Here is a 21,992-nt window from a genome sequence, read left to right as displayed (position 1 = left end):
ATTCAATCATACGCAGTTCCGTTCACTATGATATTTCTAAAATTTATTTTCTTCTTGTGTGTCAGATTTTTCCACTCTTAAAACTTAAAAGAACGAGTTTTGTTCTCTCTCTCTCTCTCTCTCTTTCTCTCTGCGTGTGTGGGTTGAGCAATATACAATTTTTTATTTTCCTTTTTATTTTTTTAATTTGGGAGGGATAGAGGCGGAGGAAGAGTATTTATATAGCGTAGGAAGGGCTTGGTTTGCAAGTGAGCTATCTATCAAAAGGAAGTTGGTGAAAAGAGTATGTTTTGCAATATTGCTAGCTCTCTCAGCACGAAGAACAATAAGCGCAAAGGTATACAAGTTACTTCCAAAAGATAAACTCCTTCCCATTCTTTCCATCTCTACACATTTCCAAATTTGGATAGGTACATATATTTGTTGCTTTCAAACTCTTTCTCTTCTATGCATGCATGCTTGATGCTTCTCACAATTAGATTAATATTTTTTTTTTGGGTAAAACATCGACGATACAAGGAGATAATATGCGTAATATGTATGCATGCTTCTTATAATTAGATCAAGCTTATTGTGTCTCATTCTTTCATATTTTTCTTGCACATATGCATAATCTGCGTTGTTTTGTATATACATGCAAGCCTACAAAATTCTATGGCTTTGGGGACCTGCAAAACACAATTGCTCCCCACATTATTCGAGCCTACACGAATCCCGTACTGGACGGTCAAGTACGGAAATATCGGTTAATATCACTAGAGTTTTGCCAATTTTTGAGATAATAATTATGGACCTGCAATTGGAGAATGACCAAGTACGTGAATATTGTTATCACATGACATTCTATATCGATAATTTAAAAATGTAAATTTGTGTCCACATGACATTATATCGTTAATTCAAATTGATACGTTAACAGTGTACATGTGCTATATAAATTACGCTAATGAGAATGACCCATATATCCACGACTAACGGCCCGCATGCAAATCTTTTGTGATTGATTTCGTTGCATTAATTGTTTTCTGTTTTTTGCTTTTCCTTTCACAATCACAGTGCTGCTTGCTTACCTTACTTCCACTACATACATTCTTGGCCAAATCCACTACTGTATAATATATATATATATATATATATATAACTATATGCAATAATAATCCCTATACTTTAAAAACAAAAAAAAACAAAAAAAATAAAAAAAACAAAAAAACCTCAACTAGGACTCAACACAGTCACTTTCGAACACTCCTTCCTTAAATTCTCTAAAAAAAAACAAAATTCTTAGTTTGAAAAGCAGAGAAGTAGACTGAAAGTGCATACAGAAACTTTCTTATCATATAGAGACCTCAGTCATAACAAAGTTTTCATGATATCTGGCTTCATAACAAACTTTTATGATATATATAGCAAATTGAAACGAACGTAAATGATAATTGCTTACTTGAATGTTGTGATTATTTTAGGTAAGTGATGATTTGCACCTTTAACTCTTACAATGGTGACAAATAAAAAACAAATTAATAACTTAATCACTTACTACAGTCTACTGGTATTTTTCTCTACTTGTAAGTGAGCGGGTATTTCTCTTCACTTGTAAATGAGCGGTCTTAGGTTCAATTCTCGCCAAAAGCGAATTTGAACCACATTATTGCTAGCTCATTGTGAGGCTTAGACTACTCTCACACCCTTTAGTGTAGATAATATCGTTTGTTCCAAAAAAAAAAAAAAAAAAAACAAATAACTTTATTTTCTTGGTTTTGGAAAGATACTCTTCTTTGTATTTTTTTTTTAAATCTTAAAATATAATTCATGGATTAATCTTTACTAATTAATAGAATACTCATTATCAACCAAAATCTTAAGAAATCATTAGTTTAACCCTCTATTTAAAACAAAACATGAATAAGAAATATGGTGCATAAATGTAATTTCACACAACCAATTTTTGCTGTTTTTTTTTTCTTTCAAAGCCTCACCTATATGTAATCATAACATATCTCTAATTATAAAAATAAAAAATAAAAATAAAATAAAATATAAAAAATAAAAACCTTCCCACTTCCACATTCTCTATCACTCTCTTCCTCTCTTCTTCTATTTCAAAAAACAAATATAAAAAATTTTCTCACGCATTTGTGTGTGCCCATATGCTAATATATATTAGGTTTATAAAAATACAGAGGAGGGATAGTTGAATATAGGACTAGGGTGCACAAGCAAAATGTATTTAACCACGTTAAAAGTTCTTTTGTAAGTCAGATCTTAAAAATTTAAACTTTTAGAAATATCTATTAACAATTCATTCATGATCATATTCTATTAAAAAGAGAAGAAAAAAAATCATATATAGCCAATTATGTTATCGTCGCTTAATGTATCGATACATATGTAATAGCATGACTGCATGTATTATAACCGTATGAATATATAGCAATGCTATGTTCACACCCAGAAAATTACTTGTACATAGTCCTCGATTAATTAAAAGGAACTTTAATAAAAAACTCGCGGTACTGTTCACTTTAACGAAAAATTATATTTTTATATTAAAAAATCTATTATGGTACTATTCACTTTACCCTGTATTTTGTCTTTATCGTTAAAACTCAAAATTTTCAAACTTTTTTCATTAATTTTCCTTTAATTAAACCTAGTTTCGCATAGAAACAGATCGAATCTTCTTTTCAAGCAAGGTTCACACGACATGGACATCAGGATCATTCTGTCTCTCTCTCATCTTCATGTGTGATTTATTTCGATGATAATTAAGACTTCAGTTTTGTTGGTACTCGATATAGAAAACACCTGCCTTAATGCTTTGCGGTACTAACCAGGGATTGTAAACCCGAGGGAGGTATACACGTGCAGTTATCCATGTTTGGTCACGCCTACCTTGTCCCTTCCCTCTTCGAATTTGTGCCATTGTAATATTATATAGTTGGCTTAAAGGTTACTAAAAAATATTTGTCCTTGCCTAATCCCGTTTAGCCAAATGGCAAAATTGAAACACTTTTTCAGGCACAAGATTCAAATGATAGATTTTTTAGTGTGATCAGAACACGGGGTGGTACATCACGCGTCACTATACAAATAGTAAAATATGTGTGTTAAAAAGTTAATTAATAACTTAAATATTAAAATTTCCACAACTTATATAAAAATACGTAGTGTATCATTCATGTTTCGATCACAATAAAAAATTTCTCCAAAGAAGAGGTAAGTCTTAAAACTACAAAATTAATATTTAAATTTTTAAAAAGTGTTATTGCCACTCCAAAAAATTATCTTGCACTTCTTCCTAATTAAAAATTAAAAAGTATATGATGATGATTTTGGAATCTAATAAAAAATCCTTAAACTCATGTATATGTGAATTACCTGACAATTATATACATATTTGTTAGACCGGTCGAATGTATATGGAAGATGATATCGCAAGTGCTTAAAAGGTGTTGAATTACTTTATATGTTTTATTTTCCAAAAATCTGACAAATAGAAGAAAGGAGATCATAAAGATATACAGACGTAGTAGAATTTTGACTTTCTTCATAGTATCAATACAGGTCAACACACAAGTGAACCACATGTTCCATGTCACTCAATTTGCGTTACCCACATACTAATAAACTTAAACATTTTAGTGGGTCGGACGTGTGAGAATGCAAAGAGATGTCCCAAATCGAAAGTTTATCAATAGTAGTTAAATATGCTACACATATTTAGGCATTATAAGCATTGGTAACATGTTTTTTTCTTTTCCATAAATTTGGCATGCAATTAATGTTGTCAAATTATCAAATTTAGTCTACATTAACAGTATATATGGTGACATAGCATACTTATTTGTATTTGCAAAGGACTTGTAGATGGTAGCTTTATTGGTTAAGAATATTCATTCTTACACTCGAGGTTCTACTTCTTCCCCTCCTTTCGCCAATATAATATATCTGTATTCAATAAATTTTCCTTTAAAGCATTTAGTCCATTTTCATTAGTCATTTTTTTGGTGGAATCTGCTTTTTACTCTTAACTCTTGCATGGAAAGTTCGTAAAAAAATAATAATATTAGAGAGCTCTTTCTGTTGACTGATGTTCAGTCTACAAAACATCATAACTGAGGAAGGTTTCTATCAGTGATATGGAGCTATAAAATCCACCTTGAGCTTTTAGTGTCTCGTGTGCCCTCCTGGAGTTATTTCTGAGGCAGTTCATTTACATAGAAGGTCTATTTACTTATTTATTTAGTTATTTTGTGTTTTCCCTCTCACTTTGAGGTCTGCATTTGATATGTGATTGTGTATACTTAGGCTTAGCCATTTTTTTTTTTTTCTCTCCATAGTTTAGATAATTTAGTGGAAATTATCCCGTTGTTTGTCAAAAAGGAAAAAGAAACTGAGGTTGGATTGTGAGAAAGTACTACATTTGTATAGTCATATCAAAAGCTCAAGTGAAGTGACCTCATTAGGAAGTTTTATTTTTATTTTGGAATTGCAGTATCAACTTAAGCATGGCTGAGGAGCAACATTTGCATGAGCCAGTGAGCAAGTGGAAGATGCCTGTTGGTGTTTTCTTCAAAGATGCAAGGTATACAGTTTCACACCATATTTTAATTAGTACTCTCTCTCTAATTAATTTTCTGCTTTGGGGACAGCCTTTTCTATATTAATTTAAGGTTGATAAGGGTAAGGTACTAAAGTTTTTTTATTTTTCTAACGTGATTGCAGGCGTGTTTTCAAATGGGATACACTCGGGAAGGAGATACTACAGATTGCATTCCCTGCTGCTCTCGCTGTAGCTGCTGATCCAGTTGCTTCTTTGATTGACACAGCATTCATTGGTCATATAGGTACATATGCCTTTGCTTTATCTTGATTGTTAGAGGAGATTGCATTGGAATGCATCAATTTTTAGGAAATAATTTTGTTCATAAATAATTGTCTGCATGTTCACAGTAAGATAAAACTTGTATGGAGTTTGGCAACATTGATCAGTGTTGTACTAAAAACTCATCAGTTACTGTTTTATTGAAAGACACGGTTATTAGTTCATGTTGGAGTGATCTTTGTTTCACGTGGATTGACTCGATAGATGAATCTTTTTGTCCTATAGGTCCAGTGGAGCTTGCGGCGGCAGGAGTATCTATTGCCCTGTTCAACCAGGCTTCGAGGATTACTATATTCCCATTAGTCAGTATAACAACTTCCTTTGTTGCCGAGGAAGATACTGTTGCAAAAATGAACACAGAATCTGCGAAAAGTGAGAAGCGGGAAAAGAATTCAGACATGCTTGATGACATGGAAAAAGGGGCTGCCAAACCAAAAGGACATGATGCACCTCAAAATGGTAAGCATCTAGGAAAATTTTCAACTCAAAACAGTAGGGTGGAAAAGGCCTCAACTGATGATATTGAGCGTGTGGAAGCGGAAAAAGGAGCCGCTGAAGCGGAAAGTGAGAGATCAGACGAGGGATTAGCTAAAGATATTGAATCAAAAAAAGTCATATTGGAAAATGTCAACCTTGAGAATGCAGAGAGAGATGCTGCTAAAAACAGTGTTCAACTAGAAAATGGTACTCTTTCTCTCTTTTGATCTCTAGGCTCTAGCTCACCGCCATTATAACCCAAAGATCAATAAATATCTTAAAACATAATATGCATTGGTGGTTTCTTGATTAGGTTCCAAAACCACTGTGCAAAACCATCCTTCGGATCTTATGAACAACAGTGTGAAGACGAAAATCAGGAAAAAGAAGCGACATATTGCTTCAGCGTCAACAGCACTCATCTTTGGGGCAATATTAGGCCTTTTTCAAGCTATATTTCTCATGCTTACAGCCAAAGTTCTCCTTGGTGTGATGGGTGTGAAACCGGTAAGTGATTCATTTTTGTCATCTCCGCCTATATTGAATGAAGGAAAGAATTACAGCTCTTGTTATGGAGCAGGGTTCCCCTATGCTAGCCCCGGCACAGAAATACTTGAGAATAAGGTCGATTGGTGCACCTGCAGTTCTTCTCACATTGGCCATGCAAGGGATCTTCCGTGGCTTTAAGGATACAAAAACTCCTTTATATGTCATTGGTAGGCCAAAAACTCTGTTCCAATTTCTCACCCCCCAACTACTTTGATTTGTGTTCGTCTCTCATTATCCTCAGATATGATTAAACAAAAGAAATAGAAACATATCCTATATGAAATAAACCCTATAGTGATGGAGAAGTCTAATTACTAGAGTTTATCTGTTCGTTTGTATCGTATTGTAGTTGCCGGATACGCAGTTAACATTGCCCTGGATCCATTGCTCATCTTTGTCTGCGGTATGGGAATCAGAGGTGCAGCTATGGCACATGTTATTTCTCAGTGAGTAGTGTCACCCTTGTCATGGTATTATTTTTTGTAATTGCATATTTTCAACTGCTGTTGAAATCTTGTTGTTCATACATTTTTATCTAGATTTGGTGCATCTTTTCTAATATTAAAATGTTTGAAACCGTTTTAGGTACTTGATGGCGCTGGTACTCTTCATAATCTTAACAACAAAAGTTGATCTCTTGCCTCCAAGTCTTAAAGATTTGCAGTTTGGTCGGTTTCTGAAGAACGGTAAAGAGCTCAATTCTTAATATCTCACTCCAGTATTATAGTTAGCATAATTCAACTGACCTCCATCCCTCAATATTCCAAACATGGTAATTGAAATGCATAATTAGACAAATATTTATGGTTTTTTGAGTTACAATTTTTCCTTGAAATTGGGCACAGGAACTCTATTGTTGGCTAGGGTGGTTGCTGTTACATTCTGTGTGACTTTGGCCGCATCCCTGGCAGCGCGGCTGGGTCCAACTCCAATGGCTGCATTTCAGACTTGCTTGCAGGTCTGGTTGACATCATCTCTTCTTGCTGATGGTTTGGCTGTTGCAGGACAGGTATTGATTTTTCTCATTTAAAACAAAAACATAAAATGTAAGCGTGACTTAAAAGGCAGAAATGTTTTCTACTTGTTCGAACAATCTTTGTGTGTATTTTCTCATTAGGCTATTCTAGCATGTGCTTTTGCTGAGAAAGACTACAAAAAGGCCACAGCTACCGCAACCCGGGTTTTGCAGGTACTTCATTCTCTACACGTAGTGGAAAAATCTATAAATTATAAATTTACTTTTTTCACTAATTTGTGAAAGAATATGCTTTGCAGATGAGCTTTATTCTTGGTGTGGGTCTTGCTTTTGTTGTTGGAATTGGTCTGTATTTTGGAGCTGGAATATTTTCTAGAGATGTTAACGTTTTGCACCTTATAAAGATTGGCCTCCCGGTATTTAAATTTAGCTCTTCTAAAACGCCAAATCTTCATTTATTATAATTATTACTGTTATTTTCGAGCATGAAAAGAATCATCGTCTAATTTGTTTTCTACTCACCAGTTTGTTGCAGCTACGCAACCGATCAATTCGCTGTCTTTTGTGTTTGATGGTGTGAACTTCGGAGCATCTGATTTTGCATATGCTGCATACTCATTGGTACGTTTCTTTGCAATAAACCTTTCCAAATTTCCTATTCACAAGTTGTGTTACTAGCTAATAATCCAAATTATTCTTTTGTGCTTCTCAGGTTCTGGTTGCCATAGCAAGCATTGTATCCTTGTTCCTCCTCTCAAAATCCCATGGTTTTGTTGGAATCTGGATTGCTTTAACCATTTATATGGCGTTACGTACATTTGCTGGTGTATGGAGGTAATTATCCTTCCGTCTATTTTTTTAGAACTAACAATGGGAGTGGAGATTTGAAATTGTTATCTCTGTTACAATATCAGAAAGAGAAATTCCACTAGACCAACAATAATTTATTTATCTTAGCAATGGATTGATGAGGAAAGGAATTCGAAATTGAGACCTCGTCCAACGATCCTTCCACATTATGATTTGAATTACTTGAACTGAGCTAGGTTGCTATATACTACATTTGCAGGATGGGGACTGGAACTGGACCTTGGCGTTTTCTCAAGGGTCGTTCACCACAGTAGGTTTTATCAGCCTAGTATTACAGGAATACTTGAGACAGTCAACATATCCATGATTAACCACAAACCCTTGTATTTTTTTCATTCCTATTATTAGTACAGGCATAAAAACTCGACTTAGTTTTTATGAATTTTTTTTCCCTCATATTGTATCATGGTGACCTCGCAAAGGATGTTTGTGTTTTATATATGTAATATTGCACTATATATAGTTTTCATAGTCATTGTATTTGGTGTCTCTCTTTGTGAGGAGATGGCCTAATTGAATGAAACTCAGTCATTACTCTATTGATCTACCAACGACAAAAGAAGCAAATAGAGGATCATTCATCCCGAACCCCCTCTCTCTCTCTATAATATTAGCTAATTTATCTAATATAAGTTTCGTAAAGCTTAATTCGAACTTGGGTATCCCTCTTAGAGGAATATGACTTTAGCCCCTAAAGCTTAAGTTTCTCAACATAAAACCCGACATAAGTTTTTTTTGTTGAATAAAACTCATTGACTAGATTTCACATTAGCAAATTCATTAATTATGTTTGACATCACACATTAAAAAAAATTCGGATGCCTAAAATACCCATATTTGAATTTTTCTTTTTGTTTTTTTTATAAACCATATTTGAATGTTTGATGCACATAATTAATGTCATGCGGATGGATGGTAAGGGAGAATTAATGGTTTTACAAAAAAAAAAAACAATAACGTTATAAATTCATTGCCTAATATATAATAACATAAAACATATCTAATATATGTTATTATACATGCTTAATTAAGTCAATAAAATTATATTTTACATATTAATGTACGTAAATTATTTCACACACACACACACATATATATATATATATATATATATATAAATGCCTGATATATGTGAAATTCATGCAAAATAATTTACCTACAAAAAAAATAAAAACATTTGATTCAAATAGTGCACCTACTATTAAAATTTTAAAATGTTAGATTGCTTAAAAAAAGAAAAATAATATACCCAATATATGTAAAATACATGAAAAATAATTTACCTACATAATAACAAGCCCATATATGAAAAATACATAAAAACTAATTTACCTTATAAATTCATTGTTTAATTTTGAAAAGAAACAATGTTTCTACTAGTTTTTTTTTTTCCAAAATTAAAGTACCTGTTATTTAATTTTTACGAAAATTGTGTACCTATTGTGTAATTTAAAAAAAAATTTACATATTGTTTTTTTTTTATAAAAATAATGAAAATATTGTTTAGTTTTTACAAGAAACAATGTATCTACTAGTTTATTTTTACCTTTTTTTTTTATTTTTTTTATTTTCACAAGTTAATGTATCTACTTTTTCAATAGAATGTATATTGAACAAATTAGATTTGGATTAGGCGAGTTCACATAAAAGAAAAGAACTTTTTTTTTTAAATTAAAAGCAAAAAGAACTTAAACTAATTGAATGTTGTTGACAAACAAAAAACAATAAATTAAAAGTCTACAAAAAAAAAAAAAAAAACCGTAATAGCCATATTAATGTTGGTGTCATGGTGTTGTAAATAAATTTAAATGTATGGACATCTTTTATTTTACATGGCATCAAATTTAAAATTTGGGTTTTATTTAAATGTTTTAATATAGGTGGGTTTATGTCTAGAGTTCAACAGTTGTAAGGAGCTAAATCTAAAGCACCCTTAATTTAATTCCCACCACCACACCTATATGAGGCAATGTTTCCTTCTTAGTCTAGTTTTATACCAACTTTATCGTTGGATTCTCCTAGCATTATCCTGCCCTCTATGGCTTGACTCTTAATAATTTACTGTTTTCTTTACATTTCAAAGTGTATACATTTCAATGTTTCAAGTTATATATAATAGTTCATCAGTTCACCAGCTTTTTGTTAAATGCTTATCAACCATGAAATGATTACAATAAGTTGTTCGTTTCTATTTTCTTCCACTTACGCTCGGAGGCAAAGAATAACACACTGGATTTAAGTCCTTGGTCTCAGAAATATAAAAATTAACCTAACCAAACCAGCGTCTCATTTAGTGCTCAATCATTTTGGTTAAAGAGTCAGATCTAATCGCAAACCTACAAACCACTAGACATTGGATGTATGTTGACAGTCTCCAACATTGGCACGCCTACTCTCATACTTCCTCTCAAGCCATCTCTTGGCACTGAGAAAGAAAGCAACACCCAAGACAAATCCATGCTGACATAAGTCAGGTTATGTTTGATTTTGACACTAACACGCCCATATCTGCTCATTCATTCATGTTAATTATTTGTATCATTACTAATTGAATTTTCAAAGGTTTTTGAATGATGATCCATTATATGATTGGAGTGAGAACCTAGTGGAACTTTTGGTGTTCCAAGCACAAGCATATTCAATTTTTAGTGTCAATTTTAAATGAAACTCAATTTTGAAAAGGCTCATCTTCACCATACTTAGAGCATGAGAGACATTATAATCACGCTCATAGTATTCGTCAGTTCGATTGTAAGTCACATTTTTTTAGTCTCGCATAGGCATGTCTAGAGGACGACCCTCAAACATTCATGGCGACCACAGTTTATTAAAAAGGAAAAAAGTACAACGAGGGGACAAGTAGCCAAAACCACGAAGAAAGGACGAACAGGTTAGGTATATGGTTATGCCCAACCAATGGCGTAACCATAAATTATTTGGTGGGTGAGTTAAGCTAAAACTATTACTACAAAATCAAAATTTTAGTCTTATGTTGCCTACATAAAGTTACATAATAGTAAAAACTTGAATGTAGTAATTTGAAGCAAGAATTTTATGCTATGTTTTCTAGGTTTCTAGCCTTCAAAGCTTTCAAGTGAATAAAATAAGGAACCATTTGTGATTTGGAAGTTTTAATTTATTAATATTAAATATAATATTGGTTAAAGTGATGAGTTTATTTAACATCTATTAGCTCTATTATTCTTAAAAACAACCTTAATAATAAAAAATTTCATTTCTTAAGTGAAAATGACAATTAAAAAAATCATAAACTAACCCAAAAATTAATATTTTTAAATTTGAAGAACCAAACTCTCCCTATGCTATAGCCTAGAGGAGCCTTGTACTTGGCTCCGCCCTTGTGCCCAACCACTCTCTGCAACAAAAAATAAGAAACAAGAGTTGGAGCCTTGGAGGTGAATCCCACCAAGTAAAACTAGAGCTGATAGCACCATGATTTTCCAAAATATCTGCGGCTTAATTCCCTTCTCAGAAAATATGAGTCTGTGATTCTAATGAATTTACCCTTTTTTAATTAGTGGAAATTCTTAATTAGCTTAGGGTTTCCTTAAGTTGGTAGTTTTTTTATGCATGTGGAGATTTTCATACGTGATTTTCAGATTGCTCTTTCATGCAGTTCTTGTGAGACTGCCTGCCGGGATGGACGGAGGACCAGACTGGCTCAGTCTCACCCGTATATTTTGCAAGTTAATTAGCCAACCTCAATAATGTTCAAAGTGTATCTAGATTTCAATGTTTCAAGTTATATATAATAGCTCATCAGTTCACCAGCTTTTTGTTAAATGCTTGTTAATCTTGCTTCAACCATGAAATGATTACAATAAGTTGTTCGTTTCTATTTTCTTCCACTCACGCTCATGGGCAAAGAATAACACACTGGATTTAAGTCCTTAGTCTCAGAAATATAAAAATTAACCTAACCAAACCAGCGTTTCATTCAGTGCTCAATCATTTTGGTTAAAGAGTCAGATCTAATCGCAAGCCTACAAACCACTAGACATTGAATGTATGTTGACAGCCTCCAACATTGGCACGCCTACTCTCATAATTCTCTCAAGCCATCTCTTGGCACTGAGAAAGAAAGCAACACCCAAGACAAATCCATGTTGACATAAGTCAGGTTATGTTTGATTTTGACACTAACACGCCCAGATCTGCTCATTCATTCATGTTAAGTATTTGTATCATTACTAATTGAATTTTCAAAGGTTTTTGGATGATGATCCATTATATGATTGGAGTGAGAACCTAGTGGAACTTTTGGTGTTCCAAGCACAAGCATATTCAATTTTTAGTGTCAATTTTAAATGAAATTCAAATTTGAAAAGGCTCATCTTCACCATACTTAGAACATGAGAGACATTATAATCACGCTCATAGTATTCGTCAGTTCGATTGTAAGTCACATTTTTTTAGTCTCGCATAGGCATGTCTAGAGGACGACCCTCAAACATTCATGGCGACCACAGTTTATTAAAAAGGAAAAAAGTACAACGAGGGGACAAGTAGCCAAAACCACGAAGAAAGGACGAACAGGTTAGGTATATGGTTATGGCCAACCAATGGCGTAGCCATAAATTATTTGGTGGGTTAGCTAAGTTAAAACTACTACTACGAAATCAAAATTTTAATCCTATACTGCCTACATAAAGTTACATAATAGTAAAAACTTGAATGTAGTAATTTGAAGCAAGAATTTTATGCCCTGTTTTCTAGGTTTCTAGCCTTCAAAGCTTTCAAGTGAATAAAATAAGGAACCATTTGTGATTTGGAAGTTTTATATTATTAATATTAAATATAATATTGGTTAAAGTGATGAGTTTATTTAACATCTATTAGCTCTATTATTCTTAAAAACAGCCTTAGTAATAAAAAAATTTCATTTCTTAAGTGAAAATGACAATTAAAAAAATCATAAACTAACCCAAAAATTAATATTTTTAAACTTGAAGAACCAAACTCTTCCTATGCTATAGTCTAGAGGAGCCTTGTACTTGGCTCCGCCCTTGTGCCCAACCACTCTCTGCAACAAAAAATAAGAAACAAGAGTTGGAGCCTTGGAGGTGAATCCCACCAAGTAAAACTAGAGCTCATAGCACCATGATTTTCCAAAATATCTGCGGCTTAATTCCCTTCTCAGAAAATATGAGTCTGTGATTCTAATGAATTTACCCTTTTTTAATTAGTGGAAATTCTTAATTAGCTTAGGGTTTCCTTAAGTTGGTAGTTTTTTTATGCATGTGGAGATTTTCATACGTGATTTCAGATTGCTCTTTCATGCAGTTCTTGTGAGACTGCCTGCCGGGATGGACGGAGGACCAGACTGGCTCAGTCTCACCCGTATATTTTGCAAGTTAATTAGCCAACCTCAATAATGTTCATAACTTTTTGAAACTAAAATAATATTGATGGATTGACACACAAAAAATAAAATAAAATAAAACATAATTATTGCTAGTTTAGTAGTATTTTATTCACAATTATTACATGTTGCTCGATCTCCATCACTATAACACAGCACGACATATTTGAAATTGGTACATATACCTCCAAAAAAGTTAACTCGTCGTTTAGGGAAAGAAATAGCTAGGAAAGTTAGTAGGAAAGTATCCTTAACACGCTTATTCCTTTCTTTTGGGCGCTTTTTAACTTTTTGCTTTGAATTAAACTAATAAAAAAAACAAGTGAATTTCACACATTCTTTCTAATTTCTCACATTTTTTTTATTATTTATAGTCATTGAATTGAATAAAATAAACTGCTAGAATTACATAGGTATGTAAGATCATCTCTAAAGGAGATGTCAAATATGCCAAATAGGATTGAAAGACATTCGGATGTTATATAATGGATATGTCATACATGATGTGATAATTGAGTTATTTAACTCTTTACTTTCTAGTTGTATTTTTATTACAGCAAACAAAGAAGGAGTCAAATATATAATTTTAATTTTAGTGCATGAGTCCTATTGACATCAAATAAAACAAAAACTAAAAACAATTTTAATTATTTTTTATAAGCCCAATATAATAATAAAATGAATATTCGACACATCCATTGAAAAAGAAGAAGATTTAACATTTGTATTCAATGGACCATATCAGCCATCAAATAAAATTTTAACATATTAGATTTCACATCTCATTTTGAAGATGCTCTATGTAACATCCGACATCGACCAAGGAGAGAGGGTGATGTGCCTTATATGTACTTGTCCACATCCATATAGCACGAGGTCTTTTGGGAGCTCACTGGCTTCGGGTTCCGTAGGAACTCCGAAGTTAAGCGAGTTTGCGTGAGAGCAATCCCAAGATGGGTGACCCTAGTTCGGGCTGGGATGTGACAAATTGGTATCAGAGCCTAACCTTGGCCGTGGCGTGCCGACGAGGACGTCGGGCCCCTAAAGGGGGTGGATTGTGACATCCCACATCGCCCAGGGGAGTGATCCTTAAATGTATATTCTCATCTCTACCTAACACGAGGCCTTTTGGGAGCTTACTGGCTTCGAATTCCGTAAGAACTTCGAAGTTAAGCAAGAAAGGGGCTAGAGAAATCCCATGATGAGTGACTCACTGGGAAGTTTCTCGTGAGTTCCCAAAAACAAAACCGTGAGGGAATGGTAAGCTCAAAGTGGACAATATTGTGCTATGGTGGTGGAACGGGTCTGGGAAGTGGTCCGTCTCGGGCTGGGATGTGACAGTGACCCACTAGGAAGTTCTCGTGTGAGTTCCCAGAAACAAAATCGTGAAGACGTGGTCTGGGCTCAAAGCGGACAATATCGTGCTACGGTGGAGTCAAGCTTGGAATGTGGTGGGACCCAGGCCAGGATGTGACAATTTGGTATTAGAGCCACTCTGCCATGTGGTGCGAGTGTGTCAACTAGGACGTCAGGCTCTAAGGGGGTGGATTGTAACATCCCACATCGACCAATGGAGAGGGGCTGATGTGCCTATATTTTCCCTCACGGTTTTGTGTTTGGGAACTCACGAGCAACTTCCCAGTGGGTCACCCATCATGGGATTACTCTAGCCCCCTTCTCGCTTAACTTCGGAGTTCCTACGGAACCCGAAGCCAGTGAGCTCCCAAAAGGCCTCGTGTTAGGTAGGGATGGGAATATACATTGAAGGATTACTCTCCTGGGCGATGTGGGATGTCACAATCCACCCCCCTTAGGGGCCCAACGTCCTCGTCGGCACACTTCTGGCCAGGGATTGGCTCTGATACCAAATTGTCACATCCCGGCCCGCGACGGATCACTTCCCGGGCCCGCTCCACCACCTAGCACAATATTGTCCGCTTTGGACCCCGACCACGCCCTCACGGTTTTGTTTCTGGGAACTCACACGAGAACTTCCCGATGGGTCACCCATCCTGGGAATGCTCTCGCGCGCTACTCGCTTAACTTTGGAGTTCTCATGGAACCCGAAGCTAGTGAGCTCCCAAAAAGCCTCGTGTTAGGTAGGGATGGGAATATACATATAAGGATCACTCCCCTGGGCGATGTGGGATGTCACAACCTCCATATAGCACGAGGCCTTTTGGGAGCTCACTAGCTTCGGGTTCCGTAGGAACTCCGAAGTTAAGCGAGTTCGCGCAAGAGCAATCCCAAGATGGGTGATCCACTGGGAAGTTCTCGTGTGAGTTCCTAGAAACAAAACCATGAGGGCGTGGTTGGGACCCAAAACGGACAATATCATGTTACGGTAAAATCGAGCCCGGTATATGGTGGGGGCTCGGATCGGGATGTGACACTCTAAGAGACTAAAAATATTGTGGGAAAATCACTTCCCAATAAATTAAATATGGGTGTGCATAAGAGCATATGTAATGAGAAGTGTAAAATGCCTTCAAATGCGTATTTTACATTTTTTTTTTGTTAGCCTTGGAAAACACTCCGATTGAGAAATGTAAATTATATGTTTTGAAAACTTCAATTTACATCTTTTATATCTTTTGATAGTGGGTTCAATCAATTAATGAGAGAAAATTAAATAGTATCTCAAATTTACAACTATTTCATTGATGTAGAACTCTTATTTACATATCATGAAATGTAAAATGAGATATAAACATGGTTTTTTCATCCCAAATTTGCATCTCCTAATTGGAGATGCTCTAAGAAGAAAAAAGTTGTGCACATATCATGTGTATTCAATCGAGATTTAAAGGTTCTTAAAGAGTTATAAATTCGCGAAGTTTGATAGAGCTCTAGTGGAGTTTTATAGACTCCATGTGAATTCAGTCAAAATCTTAGAGAAAGAGGCTTGATTTCCTAAATCCTTAAATACACTATAAAATTCTTCAAAATTCTTAATTTTTAAAATACTTTAACAATCAACTTATAGTTGAATACATATGGGGTTTAATAGACTTTTTTAAAATCTTGATTACATACATGCAAATTTCTACGTGGTTTTATGAACTCTTTTAAATTTTTAATTGAATACCTATGGACTTCCATTCATCCATCCATTTAAAATTTTGATTGAATCCCTTGACTTTGTAAACTCTTTTAAAACTTTTAAACTCCAAGTTGAATACAACCCCAAGTTATTTGGTTTAACTTAATAAATAATTTCATATATTGTGATAAGTTAATAAGCATTTAATTTTCTAGCATAGGTCAGTTGAAGCAACTCTTAGCTTCAATTAAGGTAAATAAAAACTATTTTTCTCTAAAACATAAGTCAATAACACTTGCTTAAATTTCTATTCATTGACCGCTTCTTGAAAAAACATAGGTCAACAACACTTGCAAAAGTTCCTATTCATTGACCGCTCCTTAAAAACACAAAATCTTAATTGATTCAAATTGTAATTGCATTTGACTCAATATTTGGGTCATTTTATCAATAATTCTTCAAACAAAAAAGAGTATTGCCACGCTAATAATTTATTTGTATTATCTTTCTAATATAGGTAGGGCAACTACCACATTTGAGTTCTATCTCTATTAAGAATATAGTACAAATGGTATTAATAGATAATATAAATAAAATGAGCATAAATGGTTTACTACTTAAAGTGGGTACAAACTTCCTTGTTAAGAAAATGATGGAAACTATATATAATTAACAAAATCAGATACAAACTCCACTACTTGCCACACACCCCAGATAACAATTCGTGTATTATATAAAGTGGGGACAAATTGCCTTGTTAAGAAAATGATAGAAACTATATATTATTAACAGAATCAGATACAATCTCCACTACTTGGGCACACCCCAGATACCAACTAATACACCTCCAAATCCAAAACAAACACATCTCTAATCGCCGCCCTTTCCACCTCACAATATTTAGCATTAATCATTTTCTACAACCAATTAAAAAAATGAAAAAAATTGCACCCTTGTTCTTCTTCTACATGGTTGAGGTAATTAAGCCAAAACCAACATGCCTGTCGACGCTGACGAAATATATGATGCCGCTGGAGTCTGCATTGGTGTCGTCGCCATAATCATACTCATATACTGGATCTCTTACTGCAAGCGGAGACAATCTCCGGTTGACCCGTCGGACCATGACGAGAGCTCCGCAACCATAGAACAAGGGCTTGATGAAGCTACAATATGCAGCTACCCGAAACTACCCTATTCCGAGGCCAAGCTTCAAATGGTTGGTTCAGTTTCATCACCTTCTTGCTGTTCTATATGCTTAGCAGATTTTGATGACACAGATACATTGAGAAGTGTGCCTAACTGTGGCCATTTTTTTCACCAAATTTGTGTGGATAAATGGTTGCAGCTCCACCCCACTTGCCCGATCTGCAGAACGTCGCCTCTGGATCCATCTGTGGGATCGATGAATACTTCCGAGGTGTAATTAGTTGCTGATTAGATGGATTTTGAAGTTTACGATTAGTTCATTTTCTTTGATGAGTCAATATACTCATGTATTTGTAAACAATTTCAAGAGTTATTTTGTATCAAGAAACACTGATAAAAATTTAATTGCCATTTGCCTTTTTTTTTTTTTTTTTTTTTTAATTTGTTATTTGAAATTATTACAATAATTAAAGAGAATAAGGAGTTTAGATACTCAATAATCTATACGCTAAGAGATGGACCACAAGCATTTACCGATTAATTTAGATCAAATTATGCACCTTTAATTTAGTCGCATCTCTCTTTTCTTGTTGATTCGATCACAATGTTGATTTGATATTCCATGAACTCGGGTATTTTTTTTAATAAAAGGCTAAAAAGATGGAGTGGAGAAGTAAAGGTTTTTTATTATTATTAAAATAAAATAAAAAAGATTTATGCATACATTTGTTTGTTTTTGTAAATTTATTCATTTTTTTGTTCATTCAATTCAAATGCCAAGTTGCCCAAAAGTAGACATGAATCAGGAACTCAGGAGTGTGCATGGGAAGGTATTTCTCTCCACGACTAAAAGGTTTTAAATTTGACTCTCATGACTCTTGAATTTGATACAAAATTATTATTGCTAAGCATGTTTTTGTTATACCAAATTATAATGAAAATTACTAAGTCAAGCGCAAACCATCTGTTGAAGATCAACACCAGACCAATTGGTGTTGAATGGTAATCTTACCTTAGCCCAAAACAAGTGATCCAACCCAAAATCAATGCATGCAAATGCTAGAAAATTCTAGCAATCTTTGTCGGCAAAAGTAGCTGGAAAATTCTAGCAATCTAAGTTGGTTATCCACCTAAATATCTAAGCTAAAGAATATACTAGAAGGTAGTGTATGAATATTGCAAAAGCCCATGTCAATGGGCTGATTGTAGAAAGCCTAGAACCATCACAAATGTGTGACTATTATGTAATGCCCATGTCGGTGGGCAATTGGAGTCAGCAAAACACCACCTATAAATAGGTGTGTGATGTTGTGAAATTAGTGTACCCAACCAAGTAAACTTGTAATCAAGCAAGCAAGCAAGCAACCAAGTAGCTAAGAAGATAGCTAAGTAAGAGAGTGAGAAGCAAGAGTAATCTTGTAGGAGTGTGAGTGCTCTAGGGTTTGTCTCTAGAAAGTGAGTGAGTGTCATTGCTTCTAGAGTGTCTTTGAGAGTTTGTATGTTGTAATATTTTGTTTGTGTAATACAAGTAATTTGTTTACTTGTATTGTCTCTCCAACACTTGTGTTAAAGTTGTGTACTCTAAAGTTTTTCCCAACACCATCGAGCCAAGCTGAAGCCTAATTCGAGCTAGTTTGTTCTAAAATTATAATTGCTCGACCATCTTAGAGCCTCTAGAGAGAGAAACGCAAGATCCTCATGTTAGTCATTAGGCATCAAATCTTCACCCATATCCTCCACATTCAGCTTTGGTGACATACCAAAATTAGAAGTAGAAAAATCTTCGATTGAATTATTTTCTCAAAATTGCTACCCAAATCGTCTGAATCACCTTCTACCACCTTATCTTTTTCCTGGAATACCGGTGCTCTCATAATTGAAGTGTGAAGTCTGGAAGTGAAATGCTTAATCCAGTTGGTGGTGTCTCGACCTAGTAATAAGATGTTGATAATTAAGCGAGTCCTAGAGGACTTGAAATATTATAAGATCAGATTGTGATGACAGTTCGGTGGAGTCCTGGATAAGTTAGGACTACTGAGGATTGAGGTGTTTTCTTATGAGGTTCAAAATACTCTAAGGATCAAAGAAAATGGCAGGTGGGATATGGAATGAATTAAAAGCATAATGGGACTAGATTCAAAATTCTGGCACACGTCAAACTTGGCCGTAGCAGTGTGTTGATCGAAGAAGGCTAACAAGGATAATATTGAGTGTAGTCGGATAAACCGGGGACTTTTTGTCCGAGTATGATTCTACTTTGGCAAACTTGGCCATCACAAAATTCACCTCTATAAATAGAAGTGTTTTGCAACGTAAAGAGGACATTTAACTCAAACACAAATTAACGTTTTATGCAAAACCTTCTCATACATAAGAAATGCTAACTGCTCCACTAACACATCAATACATATTCAGTTTGGTTGAACATCACTTGTTTAACTACCTACACAAGTTGAGTTTGGTTAAACATCATTGGAGCCATAGAATCAGCTTTGTCTAAGAGTTTCTTTAGTTGGTTAAACAAACACTTGCTCTTTTTTTTTTACTAGTTATCCATCTCAAGTCTCAATCGATGAAGAGTCTCTGGTTGTTTTGTCGAAAGAGGTCACTTCATCAACGTTCTCGGTAAAGTGAGGTGTTCTATGATCGATTATTCACAAGTATCATTCAGAGGTTAGGCATTCAGACTGCCGATTCAGTGCATCTATATTTTCACAAATATAGTTAAAGTTGCCAACTCTAGTGCAGAAGATTGAACTTCGTAGACAGAAGGCATAACCTTATATTTAGGTTTTAGAGCTCAAGGCCGATGGTGTTTCTTCCTTAGTCGAAGTCACTCAGTGTAGAAATTGGCAACGCGTTTCATAATCACACCACCACATCCATCTTATTTGCCTAACTGAGCTCGATAACGAATTGACACGTCGCATCAGCAATCATCCATAAAATGAGATAGTTAGCTAGTAGATCACTTCGGCCTAGTACGTGTAATTTTTAGGATCACAGATCCCTCACACTCTACATCTTGATGATCAAGTTTCCCACACATAGAACATGTGTTTGGCAACATTTCATACCTTAAATTCACCCATTCTCTATCCTCATTGCCACCTAAGAACTTTATCTTCATCCCTCGCAGTAGCTGTTTAGACACATCCAATCCACCCAATTTTGTAGCATACTTCCCAAACAATGTCATCCCATGCTACAATCAATAGTGATATATACCCAAAGATCTCCCAATCTCCTCCTCCATTGCTGGTATCATTAAAACCAGTGGCAGCCTTCCAGAATTCCTGCGTGACAAGTGGAATTTTGTTCGAATTTTCCAGGTTACTAGCCTCTGACCTAGAATAGGGGCAATGTGAAGAACAAATGGAATCAATTAACAAGACAACTTAAACATCTCTGACTAAAATCTAGAGGCTATTCTGGTATAATTCGACAATTTCTCATCCTTAATTTGATAAATGCATTACCATTAGTATGGGAACAAAAGGCTTTCCATAGGTTTAAAATTTAATACCTGGTACTAGAGTAAAGTGGTACTTCAGATATCGTGATCAGTACTAAGTTTGGGAGGTGACGTTGTTTCGAATCAACGTCACCAAGGGGCCTTTTGAGTTATGTCCTTAGCCTACAACCTTACTCATGTTTCGCCTTAGAACTCCTTACTTCGAAGTTAGCTTACATTGGAAAGAGTGATGGATTAATCTATATTCCATGATTAGTAAGCAAAGCATAAAAAGTTCCAAGTGTTTACCTCTAACAGGCTTAATGAATTCAGTAAAATAAACTTAGTAGTATATTTCTAAGGCATCTAAGTCTTTCCAGGAATATGCAGGTGTAATCCGCCTCGCATCTAGCTTTTGAGCTATGCATCCGGCACTCTAAGGTTTACAATATGGTTTGGACCTCAGAAAGATCAAACAGTTGAAAGACGAACAAGTGGGACTAGACGGACTTGGCCAGCTTTGGATCAACGAGAAGTTCGAAGGTCATTCCAATGTGTATTCTGAAGAAATTATTTTGGGATAATTCACTTATTGTAGGACCATGATTTTCTGAGCCCATATTGGTGGCAAGAAAAATCGAAATACACGAAACCCATTTAGCATAGTCCTATGAGTTAGGCTTAAGACCTATTAAATATTACTTATCTTTTAAGGAAACTCTAATTAAGGCAAAATTATGATATTTTAGGGATTAAGCAACGTAATCATGATTCTAGGAAGATCGGGTATCTTATCCTAGATTTCCTCCTAGATAGTCCCCTGATTTGATGAAGATTACTTTCCTTACAAGAACTCTCAAAGATCCTCATAAATACACTAGCATGGGTATTTATCGGGTGTACACATCTATCTCTCTCCAAACTTCTACACACATATTCTCTCTATGCCTAACAGAGATTCTTACGTCGCCATCTCTATTAGGGAAAAACTTAGAGTACACAAATCTAACACAAGTGTTGGAGAGACAACACAAGTAAACAAATTACTTGTATTAACTTACAAAATATTACAACACTCACAAGGACACAACTTTAGAAGCAATGATACTCACTCACTTTCTAGAGACAAATTCTCGATTACTCATACTCCTACAAGACTATTCTTGCTTCTCACTCTCACTTGGTTGCCTACTACTACTTCTTGAT

The 21,992-nt window shown here is 34.8% G+C and overlaps 1 protein-coding gene across 3 annotated transcripts; it reads left to right on the top strand.

Annotated features, from left to right (window-relative positions):
• The first annotated feature begins 146 nt into the window (after positions 1–146).
• Positions 147–8,296, top strand: LOC103945879 (protein DETOXIFICATION 43). Of its 3 annotated transcripts, XM_009356469.3 has the most exons (15): positions 4,155–4,224; positions 4,496–4,585; positions 4,726–4,847; positions 5,111–5,344; positions 5,423–5,569; positions 5,676–5,869; positions 5,943–6,078; positions 6,261–6,357; positions 6,497–6,597; positions 6,757–6,920; positions 7,029–7,100; positions 7,187–7,303; positions 7,413–7,508; positions 7,600–7,721; positions 7,957–8,296. In XM_009356469.3, exons 2-15 carry the CDS (start codon positions 4,509–4,511, stop codon positions 8,009–8,011), a joined length of 1,734 nt encoding a protein of 577 aa, XP_009354744.1. In that variant the 5' UTR covers positions 4,155–4,224; positions 4,496–4,508; the 3' UTR covers positions 8,012–8,296. The 3 variants fall into 3 exon arrangements, with proteins under 3 accessions (XP_018502632.1, XP_009354744.1, XP_018502631.1); XM_018647116.2 differs by lacking the exon at positions 4,155–4,224 and adding an exon at positions 147–337 and having other exon boundaries at positions 5,111–5,569; XM_018647115.2 differs by having other exon boundaries at positions 5,111–5,569.
• The last annotated feature ends 13,696 nt before the right edge of the window (positions 8,297–21,992 follow it).

This window comes from the organism of the source record quoted next, unplaced genomic scaffold (assembly GCF_019419815.1).
Source record: "Pyrus x bretschneideri cultivar Hongxiangsu unplaced genomic scaffold, Pyrus_bretschneideri_v1 Contig24, whole genome shotgun sequence".
In the NCBI taxonomy this organism is placed as follows: domain Eukaryota; kingdom Viridiplantae; phylum Streptophyta; class Magnoliopsida; order Rosales; family Rosaceae; genus Pyrus; species Pyrus x bretschneideri.
Note: the sequence above shows the minus strand (reverse complement) of the source record. Positions and strands in the feature narration are given on the sequence as shown.

Coding starts and splice junctions, on each gene's coding strand:
- LOC103945879 (XM_018647116.2), top strand. CDS start 4,509: ATGGCTGAGGAGCAACATTTGCATGAGCCAGTGAGCAAGTGGAAGATG. Junction 4,848..5,110: donor AGCATTCATTGGTCATATAG/GTACATATGCCT, acceptor TTTGTCCTATAG/GTCCAGTGGAGCTTGCGGCG. Junction 7,304..7,412: donor TTATAAAGATTGGCCTCCCG/GTATTTAAATTT, acceptor TCTACTCACCAG/TTTGTTGCAGCTACGCAACC.